Raw genomic sequence first — 16,633 nt, 5'->3', positions numbered from 1 at the left:
CATAATCGAAGGCTCTTATTTCAGTTGACATAATTATGACAAATATTGTGAAAAGTGACTCTGAGTGTGTCTAACAGAGCAAAGGCTGCAGGTGCACAGGTACCTCTCAAACAGCATTATCCCAGTAGAGCATCTACTTATTTTTTTCCTCTCATTTTCAGCAGTAAGCCATCCTAGCCCCCATGTTCAGTTTGACCTGCTACACCACCTTTGCTCCCGTACCTGCTGCCTATCCGCTTGCTTCTTCAAGCCTGCTTTCCTGCGTTTGACTATTCCACCCGAGCCCAGGACAGATGCAAAATTCCCTCTGAAATGCATCCTGCAGTTGCCAGACTGTTTCTCCAACTTATCAAGACCATTTTGAATTCTTACTCTGTGCTCCAAGATGCTCGCAGCCTCTGCTGTCTTGGTAGTAACTTCAAATTTCATTTGTGGGCTCTCTGGACCCTCTGTTGGGTCAATTACACTCACGCCATTACCAGATTCTGCATAGATTTTGGAATACAATTTCCCACTTATTCCCCCAACCTGTAATAATTTCACTAAGCCTTTCCTCTTACATTGCTTAAGAGAATGCCACGGGAGCCTGCAGCTAGAGCTAACGTGAGAGACGTGATATTTACTATTTCTCCCCACATCTACAAGCCTAGGTCTGGCACAGAAACAAGCTCGGCTGCTTTCTAGGGATTGAAGCAACCCAGGTTGCTCTTCACTGCCCTGACTTTTTGCCTCTGTCTATTTAAAAAGAGGCAGTGTTTGCCATTTTCTGGACTTCTGCAGACTTCAGAGTCCTCCCGATGCTCTTGGAGACCAAAGCTAACGGCACTGATTTCTCTAATCACAGTGCATATTACTGCTTTCTGTCTCCTTGGGGAAAATGCTTTCAGGTCGGGCTGACTTAAAACAAGCTTCTACTCCAAACACTTCCTTAGCTCTTGGGGTTTTTCCCTCTTTGTGAGGGTCCAGCCAAGGCCCAAGAGTCCTTTGATCTACCACAACATTTGCAATACAGTGCTTGCGGGGCCAGCGCCTCTGCTATTTCCGAGTCACGCACACGTGGTCAGGCTCATTAGACAAGATATTACGAAAGGCATTAGAAGGACATACAGAAATCCCTGTGGGACACCCAGTCCTTGGGTTTTATCTTCCTACTATGCCACTTTTACAACAGGAGTCACTCGATGGTCCAGTACATGCCATGCAAAAAAGTCAATCAAATCATAAGCCCCAAAAAAAGACCAAAAGGTAAAACCAAAGGAAAAAAAAAACCACACCAGCCCTAAAACATGCCACTGCAAAATCTTTTGATTTTATCGTAGTTTTTAACTTTGAAGGAAATGTTGTGTTGTTTCTTTGCCACTCACAGAGTCACTGGCGTCTGCTTTGGGGCAGGGAGCACCAAACACAGAAGAGCAACCGATTGTGGCTGTACCTGGGAGCTGGTGGCTAATCACAGAAGAAATCTTAGCTGTTTCAGTGCAGAATTGTTGTTTTCCTCACGGTTGCTCAAGAGGCAACACAAAGCCTAACCCTGGGGGAAGGAGCCTCCCCCGCTGGAGGTGCAGGCTGGGCTGTCAGGCAGAGAAGGGCAAGGTGTTAATCTCTGGCTTTTTTTTGGTAGAAGCCCGAACTGACAACACTTGCCTCAGCCATGGGGAAGAGCTTGGATACAAGAAGGGGTGGGTCTCAGGAAAAGCATCCCCCCAAGAGGGGCTCCTCCGGGGCTGGACAGCCGGCTGAGCATGAGCCAGCAGTGCCCAGGTGGCCAAGGAGGCCACCAGCCCCCGGGCTTGTGTCAGCACTGGTGTGGCCAGCAGGAGCCGGGCAGGGATGGGGCCCCTGTGCTCGGCCCCGGTGAGGCCCCACCTCGAATGCTGGGCTCAGGTTTGGGCCCCTCGGGACAAGAAGGGCCTTGAGGGGCTGGAGCGTGTCCAGAGAAGGGCAGCGGGGCTGGGGCAGGGTCTGGAGCACAAGTGTGCTGGGGGGCGGCTGAGGGGGCTGGGGGGGTTTAGCCTGGAGAAGAGGGGGCTGAGGGGAGCCCTTCTCGCTCTCTGCAGCTGCCTGAGAGGGGCTGGAGTGAGGGGGGGGTCGGTCTCTGCTCCCAAGTCACCAGTGACAGGACGAGAGGAAACGGCCCCAAGCTGCGTCAGGGGAGGTTTAGGTTGGGTATGAGGGAATGTGTCTTCCCTGCCAGAGCGGTCAGGCCCTGGCACAGGCTGCCCAGAGAGGTGGGGGAGTCACCGTCCCCGGGGGGCTTCAAACACCGTGTACATGTGGCACCTGGGGCCATGGTTTAGGAGGCCTGGGGGTGTTGGGTTGGCGGCTGGACTTGATATCCGAGAGCTCTTTCCCAACCGTAATGATTCCGTGGTCCTATGATTCTACGTGCCACCACGACGCACCCCTCACCCCGGCCCGGGGGCGGGGGGTCCCCGCAGCGGCAGCTCCCCGAGACTCGGCGGGGGTCGGACGGGGACGGGACAGCGGGATGCTGCCCCTCGCCACCCCCCCGTAAGCCGCTGGCGGCCCCGGCGGAGCGGCGGGGGCCGGGCCCGGGGAGGGGCTGCCTCGGGGCGGCGGCGGGCCGACGCTCCTCCCCGCTCGGCGGAAAGTTTGGGGCCGGCCGGAGCCTGGCGGCGGCGGGAGCCGGGCTCCCCCGGGAGCTCCCATGTCCCGGGCTGCCGGGGCAGCGCCATGGGGAACGGCAGCGCCGGGACCGAGCCCTGCAACGGCACCGCGCTGCCGCCGCCGCCGCCGCCGCCCCCGCCGGCCGCCGGCCACAACGTCGCCGCCCTGGTGCTGGGCATCGTCCTCATCCTGCTCGTCGTGGGGGGCAACGGGCTGGTGTGCCTCAGCGTCTGCACCGAGCGGGCGCTGAAGACCACCACCAACTACTTCATCGTCAGCCTCGCCGTCGCCGACCTGCTGCTCGCCCTCCTCGTCCTGCCCCTCTACGTGTACTCCGAGGTGAGGCTGCCCGCGGGGGGCTGCGGGGCACCGGGGCGGCGGGGGGGGTGGGTGGGTGTGCGGGAGTGGGACTTGGGGCCCCCCGGGGATCCCCGAAAGCGACAGGGCTGCGGGGTGCGATCGGCGAGAGACCAAGCGTGGAGGGTTAAAGCCCCTCTCCGGGTTTGTTCCCCACCTCCGTCCCTCCGGTTCGGGAGCGCCGCCGCCGCCGCTCGGGCCCTGGGACGGCCGCTGCGCTCCGGCCCCGGGCCCCGGGCCCCGCTCCGCCGCTGGAATTGCTGTGCCGCTCTCAAACCAGCGCGGCTTCTCCCTCAGCCTCCCACGGCATCGCTGCTGCCCGCGGGCGCGAAACCGCTGCAGGACCCCGGAGCCGTGGTAGCGGCAGCCGGTTTAGTGCGAGTTCGTGGGCTCCCCCGTGGTCCTCCCGGGCGGCCGCCGAGAGCGCCGGGGGGAGATGCGCCAAGAGCACCGCGGGGAGGTGCACCGGGGTGTCTGCCCGGGCCGGGTCAGCAGCTCTGGGCAGCCCTTGCATCGCACACATCCCAGGTTGCCATCAGCAAACGGTTAGGAAGGGACAGAGAGCTCCCGTGCTGTGCTCTGCCTGGCGTAAGGTGAGCAGGTTTTGGGGATAAGGGAGATGTTTAGCCAGGAAACAGGTTTCCATGTCGAGTTGAGATGGGGAAACTGTCCTTCTAGGGAGGCGGATGGGATTTGGTCACCCTACATCAAGGTGGCTTTGGTCGGCTTGCTTCAGGGCTCCTCCTGGCAGGCGTGCTCGGGTTGGCGCGGGCCTGACCCTGCATGCGGTGGTGGTCGTGGAGAGCCGCCCCAGGGGCTTTGGGTCAGGCTTTCTGTTCACCTCCGAGACTGTAACAGCTGAGGGAAGGAAGAACAGGAGCTCCTGAGTGGTTTTGCATTTCTCTCTGCCTCTCTGTAAAAAGGGAGATAATTCACTGCCAGGGGATTGATAATGCCTTGAGATTGCAGGGGGATTTGTTGGGCTGGAGTGAGGAGGCTCGCTGGAGCCTGCCCGTTAGCACCAGCGAGTGGCTGTTTCCCTGCTCCCGTGGATGAAAGCACACACAGCCCAAAATAGGAGCTGTTTTGCAGCTGCCCTCACGGAAGAAAAAGGAGCCCTCTTCTTTCCAGTTGCAGGGAGAGCCAGGACGTAACCCTGAGCACAGCGAGCAGCCCCAGCAAGCCGCAGCCTGGGCGCCGGGCAGGATGTGTGCGCCAGGCGAAGCTTGCGGTTTCGGATAGCCACCTGATCTGTAGGGTGGTGCCTTAAGTGCTTCGCCAGGGAGTGAAAGGGGCTGTCCCCGTGAGAGAGGCTGGGTGGTGTTCCCATCCCTGACGGCTGACACGAGAGCGTACCAGCAGTGTTCAGGCCTTAGCATCTCCCCTCCTCTCGCACGCCGGGGCTGCCGCTTAGCACCACGGGGACGGGCCTATATTTTCTTAGGCAAGGCAGGCTGCGGATTAGAGCTTAGGATGCTTTTAGCCTCTCTACCTGGTCCTAGGATTTTGCAGGACATGGTGACCTCCCTGGAGACAGAGGTGTTCTGGAGGGACACGTTCGGCAGGGAACCCGTGAGGAGAGCCAGTGAAGAAGGAGCATTAGATTCCCCTCTCTCCACCGCACTGACAGAAGCCCCCCAGTGCTGTTTGGTTGTAGTGGTTTTGCTTTTCCTTTGTTAACTCAGTTTTGGTGGTTAGAAAGCCTCTGTCTTCATGATTCTTCTCAGCTACTTCTTGCTACTTGGAATTCCCCCTTTTTTTTCCCTTGCTCTTTCTGTTGTCCCTCCATGCCTCCAGGTCCCTGTTCTGTCAGCAGACACACTCACCCGTGGGGTTTCCTCCAGCCTGCAGGCTTGAGTTTCGCTGGCGTATGTAAAATGCTAGTTCACATACTCTGGGGTACCTTGGAAAATGCTTCCAGCTGGGCATGAGCATTGTGGGGCTTTCCTTGGGTACCACAGACACCCCACAAACTCTGGATGCTCAGGCAATGGGTGTTCAGCCCTGTACGAGCTTTAAAAACCTGGGCTGTCCAGCCTGTGCCATAGCTGTGGTGATACTCTGTGCGTTCGCTTCCATAGATGTTCAGAACCATCAGTTTTGAGGTGTAACTCTTCCGTGTCTCTGCACCCAGGGCATTAAACCACAGGGAATGAAGGCGGCGTATGACAGAATTGTCTTTCCCTCCACCTTCTGCAGCCCCTCTAACAAGGCAGGCTTTCAGAGGCATAGGACGCCCTGTGAAAAAAGCATGCACCAGGATCTGCACTCCTCCCACGCAGCGGTCACGCACAGAGCGGGCGTGGAAGGCGCTGCACAGGTATGGAGAGAAAGGCAGCACTGGGCAGCAGGCACAGCCTCCTCCAGCAGGCAATGGGGTCTTGAAATGTAGGGCAGCTCAGGCTGTCGTGTTGAAGCAGTTCCCATGTCGTGCCTGGAACTTTCTCGGTGGGCTCAGAGCCTGTAGTGCCCGTGTTCATTTTTAATAATCTATTTTTAATAATCTCCTATATGTTGGTACAGGATTTGCAGCTCGTTTTGTTCTGAAATATGCTAAGGAAGAGTGAGAGTAGCCATTGAGTCAGTGCTGGGGGACAGGAATTTTTGTGTTGTTTTTTCTTCTCTTTTCTTGGAGGTAAAACCTGTAGATCAGGATCAGCCGCTCGGATGGGGGGGCAGGGTACAGCGATTGCTGCTGATTAAAACTAGCCCGATTCCAGCTTGCATTCTGTACCGTTGCATTTAACCACTGAAAGCAGGGCACGGACGGTCCCGAATGCTCAGTTCAACCTTTATTCCTGGTGTGGGTTCTTTTGTTTGGCTGTTGTTTTTAACTTTGCTACAGCTACTCAGAGAGTAAAGGTGGACCTTGAGGGCTTATTGGAAAACTTGAAAACCAGCTGAGAGGGTGGGGTTTTGCTTCTTGTTTAGCAGGAACAGAGCAATAAACTCTGAGCACTTCTTTCCTTCAGCAGGAGAAGCTTGGTCATCTTGTGCTTTTTTTTGCCATGAGATGGATTCCTGTGTTAGGATTTTGGAAACGTCCTTCCCAGTCAGGGCTTTAGAAGACAGCTGGAGGGATTTAACTTTTGAGGTGATATCTGACATCCCCACAAAACAAGAGATCTCCCACAAGCTTCAGTGGGGACGGGATTCCTTCCCGTGAGATGTGGATTATCCTTTGCTGCTGTTCACAGAAGCCTGAGCACAGTGATCTTGGCTGCTATTTCTAGTTGTTAAGAAAGCTTATTCCGATGCGTGAGCAGCATTTGTTGACACATACTCTCCCTTTGTACTTCTGGAAGAGCCAGCATCATGTTTTGTCACAGCTAAACTCTTAGTCCGTGGTGAGGATTCAGAGGTCTTGGCTGTAGGAAGCCAAGTTGTGTGTTAGTTCTCTCTGGATGTCCCTTATTCTTACCTGCAGGGTTGGAGGGCTGCTGAAAGCAGGTGCTAGACAAGGGGGAAATTGGTGTGTGCGGTCACAACTGTTCCTTTTCTGTGCCGCTTCACAATCACTGCAGTCTCCGCTGGAAATGGAGCTTGGCAGAAGGGCAGGGAGATGGGGCCATCTAATGCCAACCTCCTCCAGTCCTGTCCTCACACGTGCAGCTTGCGGGAGAGGCACCACGGTGGTGCGATGGCTCTCCGATGGCGAGCAGGAGATGGTGGCTGTTGCTCCTGGCTAGTTGTGGTCCTGTCGCACTAGCCTCCCTCAACGCATGTGAAAATGGACAGTCCTCGGCTGAGAGAACTTTCTCTGGAAATAGGCCAGTGGTGTAGGAAATCAGTACCTCCCACAGAACCGGAGCCGTGCGGCGCTCTCCAGGAGCGCAGGAAAGCCTGTAGACCTCTTCTCCCCACAGACCAGCCTTCTCTGTGCGAGATGAATGTTTTTGCTGAGTCCTGCCCTGTCCTAAATCTCTAGAGTCTACAACACGTTGTGGGAGTTCTTCAGGCTTATTTCTTTCCTCATTAATTTGCCCTGCCAACTTTACCACTTTAGCAGCTCAAGTTAACACCTGGGGCTTTAATGAGAGTGTTAAAACTGATGTGATGAAGCTGGCCTTCCTTAAATCCAAACGTTGTTGTCATTTGTCACTTCTGATCCTCCACAACCTGGTGTAACCGAGAAGCACCCTATGGATGAGAAGGGAAGAAACACCAGCTTTCCACTGGCTTAAAGCATCTGTTTCCAAACTGAACAGCTCCCAGGACTGTGGATGTGAAGTGAATCCCTGACAGGGCAGTGTTTACAGCCAGCTTCTCCTTTGCAGAAATACACCATCTTTAAAGAAAAGCAGATGAACTTCTGTACCCTGATCATTCCTCATTCTGTTTGGAGTGCTGGTTCGGGTGGAGGTGGCTCAGCGCTGTTTGCCATTTGTCTTGTTAGCCACTACTCAGGGGTGACAGAGCCGATGTGCCGGTATCGGTACGTACACAGGCACTCACATGCCAAATCACAGCGTGGCGACGCAGATGTGCCCAGTGCTTCCCACTGACCTTGGTGAAACACAGAACAAAGATGCGTTCTGGCGTTTGCCGGTTGTTAATTACCACACGGCAGGCTGCCCTGGTACGCAGAAGGCATTTACCTTCCAACTCGCTTGGGAATCTCCGCTCTTAGCAGTGTGACAGGGAGAGGTAAAAATCCCTGGGGAAGGTGGACTGCTCTTCTGCAGCAGCCTTGTCTTTCTGACGGGAGTGTGAAGTACTCTCCTGGAATTCCCGTGCCATAAGGCAAGGATGAGGGGAAGCATGTGGGAAGGAGGTGGCCTGGGGCCCTCCCAGAGGTCCATGATAATTCCCCAGGGGCAAAGCCCTGCTCTTGTACGAAGAGGCCAGGAGAAGATTCTGGAGTCTGCCTTGGAGGGGTGATAGCACTGAAAATGGGGGTTATCACTCCCCTGAGGCAGTGAGGGCACGTGAGAAAGCAGAGCTACAGGGTGCAGTGGACGTACTGCAGAACATCATCAGGCTCCGCGTGGCTTTGCCCACTAGAAATCTGCAGGGAGGGAGCTGCATGGCTGCAAAGGCTCATCTTTGCATTTACCTGCTTCCTCTGCTCGAAGGCTCAGTGACAACGGCAGGAGCCACAGCAGCAGTGTATATAGTCCCCATTAACGGAGGCATTCCCGGCAACTTCCACTCTTGTGCTCTGCTGTAGAGCGTACCTCCTACCTGCCTCGCTCTGCAGACTGGTCCTTTGATCAGCTCTCTCCTTAATCCACGCTGAGTGCCTGAGCTGTGAAAGGGGTCTGATCCGGCGAGCTGCTGGCAGGAGCCGTGGAAGGCATGGTTATGTAAACATCTTTGCCGCTAAGATCTGTGTAATTGATTACGAAAAAGAGGAAACGGTTTTAGCAGATCTGAGAGTTTACCCTTCTGCAGGTCAGGGAAGATGAGCCCTTCCAAGCAGACGCTCTGCCTCGCAGATCCTCAGAGCGACAGAGCAGCCAGTACTAGTTATACAAGCCGTTTTCTTGGTCAGGGTGATGCTGTTCTGCATAAAACTTTTCAGGGTGTCAGTGTACCGCTGGTAGAGGAAGATCTCTTTTTCACAGCATGTCATGTGCCCGTGATGCAGCTCTTCTGATGAGAGACCAGACCTCTACCCTCCAAACTTTCTGTGGCTCTCTGTGAACGCATGTTGTCCTTTTTGCAGAGGTATCGAGACTAGTCTTTCCTGGAATCTTACAGCTTTAGTGGAGACAGATGTTGTTCTAGGCCTGACTGATGTCTGAGCCACACAGACTCTGCACAAAATACCAGGGAGATGATGCAGGCCAGCGATTATAAACCAGCACTAAGGAGTTTATTTGCAGTGACCAATAACGGGGGGAGGCGTCTTCAAATTTTGGGCCGTCATAATGTTTCAGGTGGGTGACCAGACTTTCCTGTCATTTCTGAAGAACCTTGGCCTCAATGATTTAAGTCAATCCAGGATTTCAGAGCCAATGTGAACCCACCTTTGTCTTGTGTCCCACTCCCCTCTCCTTCCTCTCTCCTTGCAGGTTGCATTGCGTCTTCTGGAGAATGTAGCAGTCGTCAAGGCTCTTAAAAAAAGGCCCAGAGTCAGCTTCTTGTGGGCATTTGGACAATTCTTTGACTGTGCTGCTGGACTTTGCCCACTTGCAAGGATTATTACACTTCTGATTGGTGTCGTAGCCTTTCCAGCAGGCTCTTAGGGTTGGCGCTTTCCGTCCCTCCATGCTATGCGCTTGGGCCGTGGCCTCGCTGAGGGCAGGCAGGTGCTCGTTTGGAAGTTCAGCTGGGCACCTCCTCGTCCACTTGCAGGCTGCTGTTGCCTGGGTATCTTATTTCAGCTGCCATCACCACCAAAGGGTGACTCTGTGGTCTCTGCTTCTTAGTGAGCCTCTTTGCAGGGCTGGCGAGAGAGGCAGGTGTGAAGCTGTGCGTGGTGCCGTGCAGAAGCATGTGGCAGGACTGAGACAAGGGCTGTTATCATAAGAAGTAAGACGAAAACCTTTGGCCCTCTCGTGGCTCACGCCCTTAGGAGCACCGGCAGCATAAGAGCTCTTCTGGCATCCACCTCATTTACAAGAAGGCAGATTTTTTTCTTACCAATCGGCTGTGCTTAGGAACAGGGACGCCAAAGTGACCTGAGCTAGGAAGGCAGCCTGCGAGGGCATTTGAGAAGTCAAGTCTGTCTCCCGCCATCCACCATCCTATAAAATCTTTTCCGTAACTTCTTTGTAACAAATTCTTCGTAAGAAGCAGCTGGATTTGTTCCTCCTCTGCGCATAGTGGTTGATTCAGACCCTAAGTGCCATTTGTAGTGAGATGCTGGTGTCTTGTAAGAGGCCCCGGTGGCTGGATGTGAATTTACTGGAGCTGCCAACCTTGGTCAGCTGAACAAGCAGCCAGCCTGCACCTGGGATACCGCGCTGAAAGGGGTCTGCCTTGCGTGGGGGGAGGCAATCGCTATCACCTTCCTACAAACCCTCTTTGCCTGCCAGGCAGCATGGAGCTAAGGGCAGAGTGTGACCCTCCCTGCCCACATACTTTTCCATCTTCTTCCACGAAGCGATGCCCAGAGGTTTCCAGGGTGGTGGTTAATATGCCTAACCTCACCTAGTTCAGACTATATTCTCACCAGAGCTGTGCAGAGCATGTCATCAGCGTTAGAGACGTGCTAGCAGGTAGGCTGGCTTGTGGGGTTAGGTTTGCAGCTTTGTTTTGTTTAGTTAAGGGAGGAGGCTTGCCTGCAGAGCATCTGTTTGGCTGTGCAACCAGCTGCCTGTGCCTTCTCAGCAGCAGCACTACCGATGGCGCATGGCTGCCCAAAACCAAGGGGCCTCACGCTGAAAAAGCAGAGAATGCAAAAAAGCTGATGGAAGTGGAGTCGCTCTGGAGCGCTTCTTAAAGGCGGCCTGAGCCATTTATGATGCCTAAAGCTTTACACTGTGTACTTGATGGGCTAATCTTCTGCAACCTCCTGTAATTAGGTACCACTTAATCACGTGACCCAGCAAAGCCAGCTCTGCCGCTAATCCAAAGTCACTCACCCAGCAGAGAGGTTCTTGGCACATTTTGCTGAAGTGGGCGGGCAAGATCCACGGTATAATGGAAAGTCCTCTCCCAGCACTTTCCCCAGAGCCGGAGCCTTGGGTTTGGTGGGGTAAGGGAAGGGCTTGTAGCATTTTCTGAGCATGCAGCTTGAATCTCACGGCAAAGGCTGTGTCCTCTGAAGGCACTGCAGCCTGAGAGCTCTTGCCCTTTTCAAGATCAATTAGTTCCCTTCTTCCTCTCAACTGCTACACTAGGATGGAGGTTCAGCTTGAGCTGAGCAGGGTTTTGAGACCCTCTTTTGCAGTCAGGGGAAAACAAAAAGGCACCCTCTCTTGTTGTACTAAAATGAGAATTTTTATAAAAATTCTGTTTATGGCCTCATCCTAGGGGCAGTTGTCCTGGTGCGAGGAAAGGAAGCCGACATTCAGTGCATCAGCTTTGGGTGCAGGAGGGTCTGGACAAGTGTTTGGTGTCACGTGCTGAAGAAGGGTTTAATGAATCCTGACTTATTTCTATGCTCCTTGAGCTTTTCCTTCCATTCCCATTTTCCAGCAGCCAGGTTCGCAGCACACTGCTGAGCAAATATTCCCGTTCCACAAGCTGGTGTTGATAAACCGCAAACCCTTGAGCATTTTCTGGCTTTGTTGTTGTTTGCTTTTTTTTTCCTGAGGATTATTTGGGATGCGGTAGCTTAGATTTTTAACTGATCTCTTCTGTATTGAGTAGTCAACGCTTCCAAGTCATACGGACCAATGACACACGTCTGGTCACGTCCTCTCGCTGGCAGCTCTTCTGCTTTGCCCTGGGTGCCTGCAGTTGTAGAGAGAGCGAACAAGAGATTATACCTGACTAGCTTGAGCACAGTCTCAAGAGGCTGGCCTTGTGCTCAGCGTGACAGAATGAGACAGTTCTATTCAGACTGCCTGCAAACAGGACGTTGGAGCAGTTTGGTCATGAAAAATGGAAGAGGAGCTTTGTGCGCCGTCACTTGTTGAAGAGCCTCTCCCTGTTTCCTCAGTGAGGGGCAGCTGGTGACGCTGCACAGCGAACGCTTAGCCCTGCATTACTGGGGAGATTTTGGGATGGTGAGTTTGATGGGTTTGGGGGTTCTGAGTCACTCTGCACTAACCCAAGGCATTTGGCCGCCCTACGTCAGTTATTCTGCCCAGCATGACTTGCTTGGCAGTGCCAATGGTCTGTGGGCTCAAGTCTCCAGCCAGGCCAGAACCGCGGAGCCCCGTGTAAGCTGGGAGCTCTTGCGTGGGGCTAATCCCGAGTGCTGCTGCTTTGCTGGGAGGGGAGTATCGTGCAGGGGCAGGACCGCTCGCCTTCAGGCTGCTCATTTGGAGGAAAACGTGGGTGGCTGAGGCACCCCGGCACGGAGGTGTTTCCTGACACTGTCAAGGCAGTGGGACATGGCATCTGCTGACCCCGGGGATCTTTTCAGTTCCAGGGAGGCGTGTGGTCCCTCAGCACGGTGCTGTGCGACGCCCTGATGACCATGGATGTGATGCTGTGCACGGCCTCCATCTTCAACCTCTGTGCTATTAGCGTGGATCGGTAAGTGCCTTCCTCCTCCTCGTGCCAGGGGAGGGAGCGCTGTGTCCTGCCATCAGGCTGCTTCCACACACGCCCTCGCAAGGGTCCCACGAGGGAGGCTGATCCTGTCCTCCCCTCAGGAGAGTGTTCTGCCCCACCGCCAGCCTGGTGTCCCAGCAGCACCCTTGTGGTGGCCAAGCTGAAAACAAGTTGTGTGACGGGGCCAGAGCTGTCTCTTCTGTGCGGGGAGACTGGTTGTAGCCCAGGCCTTGCTGTGTGGCAAGTGCCACTTGCAAGTGCTGGGTTTTGCCCCTGGGGCTCGGCAGCCCTGGCTGTACGGACAGGCTTGGGAGTGAGGGGCTGGGGAGCAGCTCTGCAGGGACCTGGGGGCTCTGCTCGATGGCAGGCTGAACACGAGCCACCAGCGTGCCCTGGCAGCCCAGGGGGCCAGCCGTGCCCTGGGGGGCATCAAGCCCTGCATCGCAGCCGGGCGAGGGAGGGGATTGTCCCGCTTTGCCCCGTGCTGGGGCGGCCTCACCTCGAGCGCTGTGGGCAGCATTGGGTGCCACTGGACATCATGATTCTATGTAAGTTAATAGCAGGGGAAGGCCAGTGGCAGGCAGGTTTGGGACCACTCGCTTACGTTACCCGTGGTAACACCACCGTACTAGGACTGACTCGCCTGGGGCCTGTATTGGCAGGTTTATCGCTGTTTCAATCCCACTGAACTACAACCGGCGACAAATCGACCTGCGGCAGTTGATCCTTATATCCACCACCTGGATATTTGCCTTTGCTATAGCATCACCAGTCATATTCGGTCTCAACAACGTCCCAAACCGGGACCCCAGCTTGTGTCAGCTGGAGGATGACAACTACATCGTGTACTCCTCCATCTGCTCCTTCTTCATCCCTTGCCCCATCATGCTGGTGCTCTACTGCGCCATGTTCCAAGGGCTCAAGCGCTGGGAAGAAGCCAGGAAAGCCAAGCTAAGGGGCAGCATCTATGGGGCCAACAGGAAGCTCTATCACCCCTCAACCTTTATTGAGAGGGAGCAGACCGGACTGGAGCCAGAGGGCAACCCTTACGCCTGCTCTGACCACCCTGGGGACTATGTGACGGACAATGGCATCCGGACTGTCTCCTACCCGCACCTCAAGTACCCACACCCAGGCCACAGTCGGAAGCGGGCCAAGCTCAATGGCCGGGAGCGGAAGGCCATGCGGGTGCTGCCTGTCGTCGTCGGTGAGTAGCAGTCGGTGGTGGCTGGGGAAGGGCAGGAAAGGCACGGCGCTGTCCTGCAGTGGGGTTGTGCCTGGCGGGGTTTGTTGGAACCCAGAGAGGTGAACACATGCTCCATGGACTCCCCTGCCAGGGACCAAAGTGCCCAGGCCCGCGTGCTTGGGCAGCAATGAGGGGTGTCACGCTGAGTGCCACACTTTGTCCTCGCTGGAGGAGGCGAGGGTGAGATAAAAGCCACCTCCCTCTTGTTCCACCTCCCCAGTGCCACATCTGGGGTCCTCCTCCCTCTCTGTCACGTGTGGACTCGTTTTTATACCTCCTGTGGAAGAGCCTGGTTGGGGCGAGACCTGCCGTTCTGTCTCTCATTGTGAGAGATGTTTATCCAGTGAAAATCTCAGTATCCCTTTGAGGCAGAGCAGCGCCAACAAACACCACCCTTGGGAAAGAATGGATATACAGTGTTCATAATCCAACCTTCTCTTCAAGGTAAACCAGTGACTCCTGATACCTTAAATGTGAATCCAAACCAATATATAACTTAGACTTTTCATCAACATTTAGGACAAGAAAGATCCTAAATTGTTTGTTTGGGCATAAGCCCAGCTCTATATGTCAGCACACCTGCTGCTTTTTCCCTAAGCGCTCTGAGCTGTCTCCATTCTTGTTTGGCCCAGGCCACGTTTGTTAAATTAAAGCCTTTTTAACTTTCACATCACTTTCTCTCTTTAATGTCCTTCTGGCAGGTGCTTTCCTCTTCTGCTGGACACCTTTTTTTGTGGTCCACATTACCAGGGCTCTCTGCAAGTCCTGCACCATTCCCGCTCAAGTCACCAGCATTGTCACTTGGCTGGGTTACGTCAACAGTGCTCTCAACCCTGTCATTTACACCGTTTTCAACGCGGAGTTCAGGAACTTCTTCCGCAAAGTCTTGCACCTCTTCTGCTGAGCCCACCGGAACTGGCGGGGAGAAGGAACGACCAGGCTAGGTTGTTTGGTTTTTTTTTTTTGTATAGTTCATTAAAGATCTATTTCTGCCTAAGGTCTGCTGTCTTTGTTGGGGAGGAGGGAAGGAGGAGACGGCAGCCGAAGGATGCTGGCGCCCAGCCCTTTGTAATAAGGAGTTACAGGTGAGTACGAGTGGGGAACAGCTTGGATGCTATCCCCACTGCAAACTGCAGGTGTAGCCGCTTTTTGAACACTTGGTGCTCGACATAAGTGGCAAGAGACGCCACAAGACAGCAGGGCTGCTTCTCAGAACAGCTCTTGCTTTGGATTTGGGTATTTAGACTGGTTTGGGTTTCTCTTAGCTGTCACTAAGCAAAGTAAAACACCCCTCAAGGCCATGCTCCAGGGAGGCAGGAAAGCTGTGAAGCCTGCAGCTGCTCCGGCCCTGGGAGCTGCAGACAAACCCCCTGCTCTCACCCCCGCACCGGGGGAGTCCTCCTGGCTCCACCTCGCCAAACGTTGCTGAAGGAGCCCTCCCTTGCTGCAGCCCAGCCTGGAAATGGCCCATCTCCACCAGTTCCATGTGATTTAAACCGTGAGGACAAGCCAAGCTCGTGAGCATAGAGCAGAATTGAGCCCTGCTGATGCACGCCAGGACACACTGCCTATCTCCCAGTGCTGTTCTCAGAGCTGGGCTGTTGCCTTCGCCCCAGCAAAGAAGCCCCTGGGGGTGCAGGAAAGGGTAAGTGCAGAAATTCATCCCTCTACATTTCAGAAGTGGCTCCGGACAGAGCGTTAGCCTGGCCAGAGGATTGATGAGAATCACAAGGGTTTGTTTGGTTTTTGGTTATTTTATCATTTTACTGACAAGGCTGGCTGTCCCGGAGCAGGGCCCCACATGCTGCTTGAGACGCTTTCAGCTGGCTCTGGGCCTGCCATGGGCTCTTCTGGCTGCTGGGGTGGCCCTGGCAGGGCTGGGAGGCAACATGGCCAAAAGTCTGGGTGGGGGGAAAGGCTGCTAAGTTCATTTCCCAGATGTTCACATGCCAGGTGAGGGAGTATCTACCTGTGCAACCTCCTTTCCCCTTGACTGATTTTTACTCCTGTTTGACAAGGGGACATTGAAGTCCTACAAGAAAAAGAAACCCACAACAGTATTGCTAACTAAGGCCGGCCCCGGCTGAGATTGGCCTTGCCCAAGATTTGGCCAAGACGTGGAGCAATCCAAACCGCCTGCTGCAGGGCAGCGCTGCTCTGCAATCCCACAGCTTGAAGTGCAGCAGCCATTCCCAACGCACTAGAAGGACGGGCATCGCTCACCCCAAGCAGGAATGTCAGGCTGACGAGGAGACCCAGGGACACCTGACAGGCCGCAGCCGCCCCCTCGGTACCAGCTCACAAAACGCCGTTCTTGCCTCGCTAACTTGTGCTTTCCCTGCCTGGGGCTGGTGACGGGTTGCACTGAGGCTGCCGGGGCACGGATCACGCAAGGCTGGTGAGGATGGGAGTCGTGCGGTCCTTGTCAGAGCGTGCACCTGCCTAGGAGTGACTTTACATTGACCCATCCAAAGGCACACTGACGTTATTGCTACACCTCCAGAATTCCTTCTCAAGCCGTATGACACCTGCCAGGAACCACTTCCAACCTGCAGGGAAAAAATCCTTTATACTTTTCGGTCAACCTGAGCATGGTGACACCAAGGGTGGCCAGAGGGAGAAGCTGACGCTGTTCTCAGAGGCTCAGGAGGGAAACGAATGGTTATTGCACGCTTCTGAGTAGCGATTTTTGTGTAAGGTTGTTGCTTTCCGAGGGGGAACTTGTTTGCTTAGAAACAAACAGGAAAAGTACTGCAGGGAGGTCTGGAGGTTTTCTTTGACTAAGAATAAAAAATGCTTGAGCAATTTATCATCAATAAATAAACCTATTAAACTGCCACAGTGATTACACTGTAAATTTTTGAGATCTGTAGTTTGCCACTCCATTGGGGCGCAGCTGCCCCAGATACCAGGGCTCTGATGGGAAGCTCCCCGAGAGCTTCAGTTACAGATGACTCATACCTACGATATTTTTTCGTTTAGGAAAGGTGCCCCACTCCCTTCCAACGGTGTGGGTTTTTTTCCCCCCTTAAAAGATTCAGCAAAGCCAGAAGTCAGACAGCCGCCGAGGCACAGCTGTACTCAGCCACAGACGATGTGGCAGGGCTGGTGGAGCGCTGGCTCCGTGTCTGCGTGAGCTGCTGCCCAGGCCCCTACACAAGCAGGAGACACGTCAAGCCTGCATGCCTGGCGTCTCGGCTCACCTCGTCACTTGTCCTTGGAGCCAGGCAGCGCTGTGCCTCGCAACCAGCAGGACAGTACAGGGACGGTTCTCTGTGGAGAACGCAA

The 16,633-nt window shown here is 54.6% G+C and overlaps 1 protein-coding gene across 1 annotated transcript; it reads left to right on the top strand.

The window, feature by feature from the left end:
- Window positions 1-2,596: 2,596 nt before the first annotated feature.
- On the top strand, window positions 2,597-14,338 carry DRD4 (dopamine receptor D4). Its single transcript, XM_075092611.1, has 4 exons — window positions 2,597-2,967; window positions 11,969-12,081; window positions 12,762-13,306; window positions 14,047-14,338. Exons 1-4 carry the CDS (start codon window positions 2,695-2,697, stop codon window positions 14,247-14,249), a joined length of 1,134 nt encoding a protein of 377 aa, XP_074948712.1. The 5' UTR covers window positions 2,597-2,694; the 3' UTR covers window positions 14,250-14,338.
- The last annotated feature ends 2,295 nt before the right edge of the window (window positions 14,339-16,633 follow it).

The sequence above is a fragment of the Phalacrocorax aristotelis genome, chromosome 5 (assembly GCF_949628215.1).
Source record: "Phalacrocorax aristotelis chromosome 5, bGulAri2.1, whole genome shotgun sequence".
Lineage (NCBI taxonomy): Eukaryota > Metazoa > Chordata > Aves > Suliformes > Phalacrocoracidae > Phalacrocorax > Phalacrocorax aristotelis.
The sequence above is the reverse complement of the archived record's forward strand: the minus strand, read 5'-3'. Positions and strand labels throughout refer to the sequence as shown.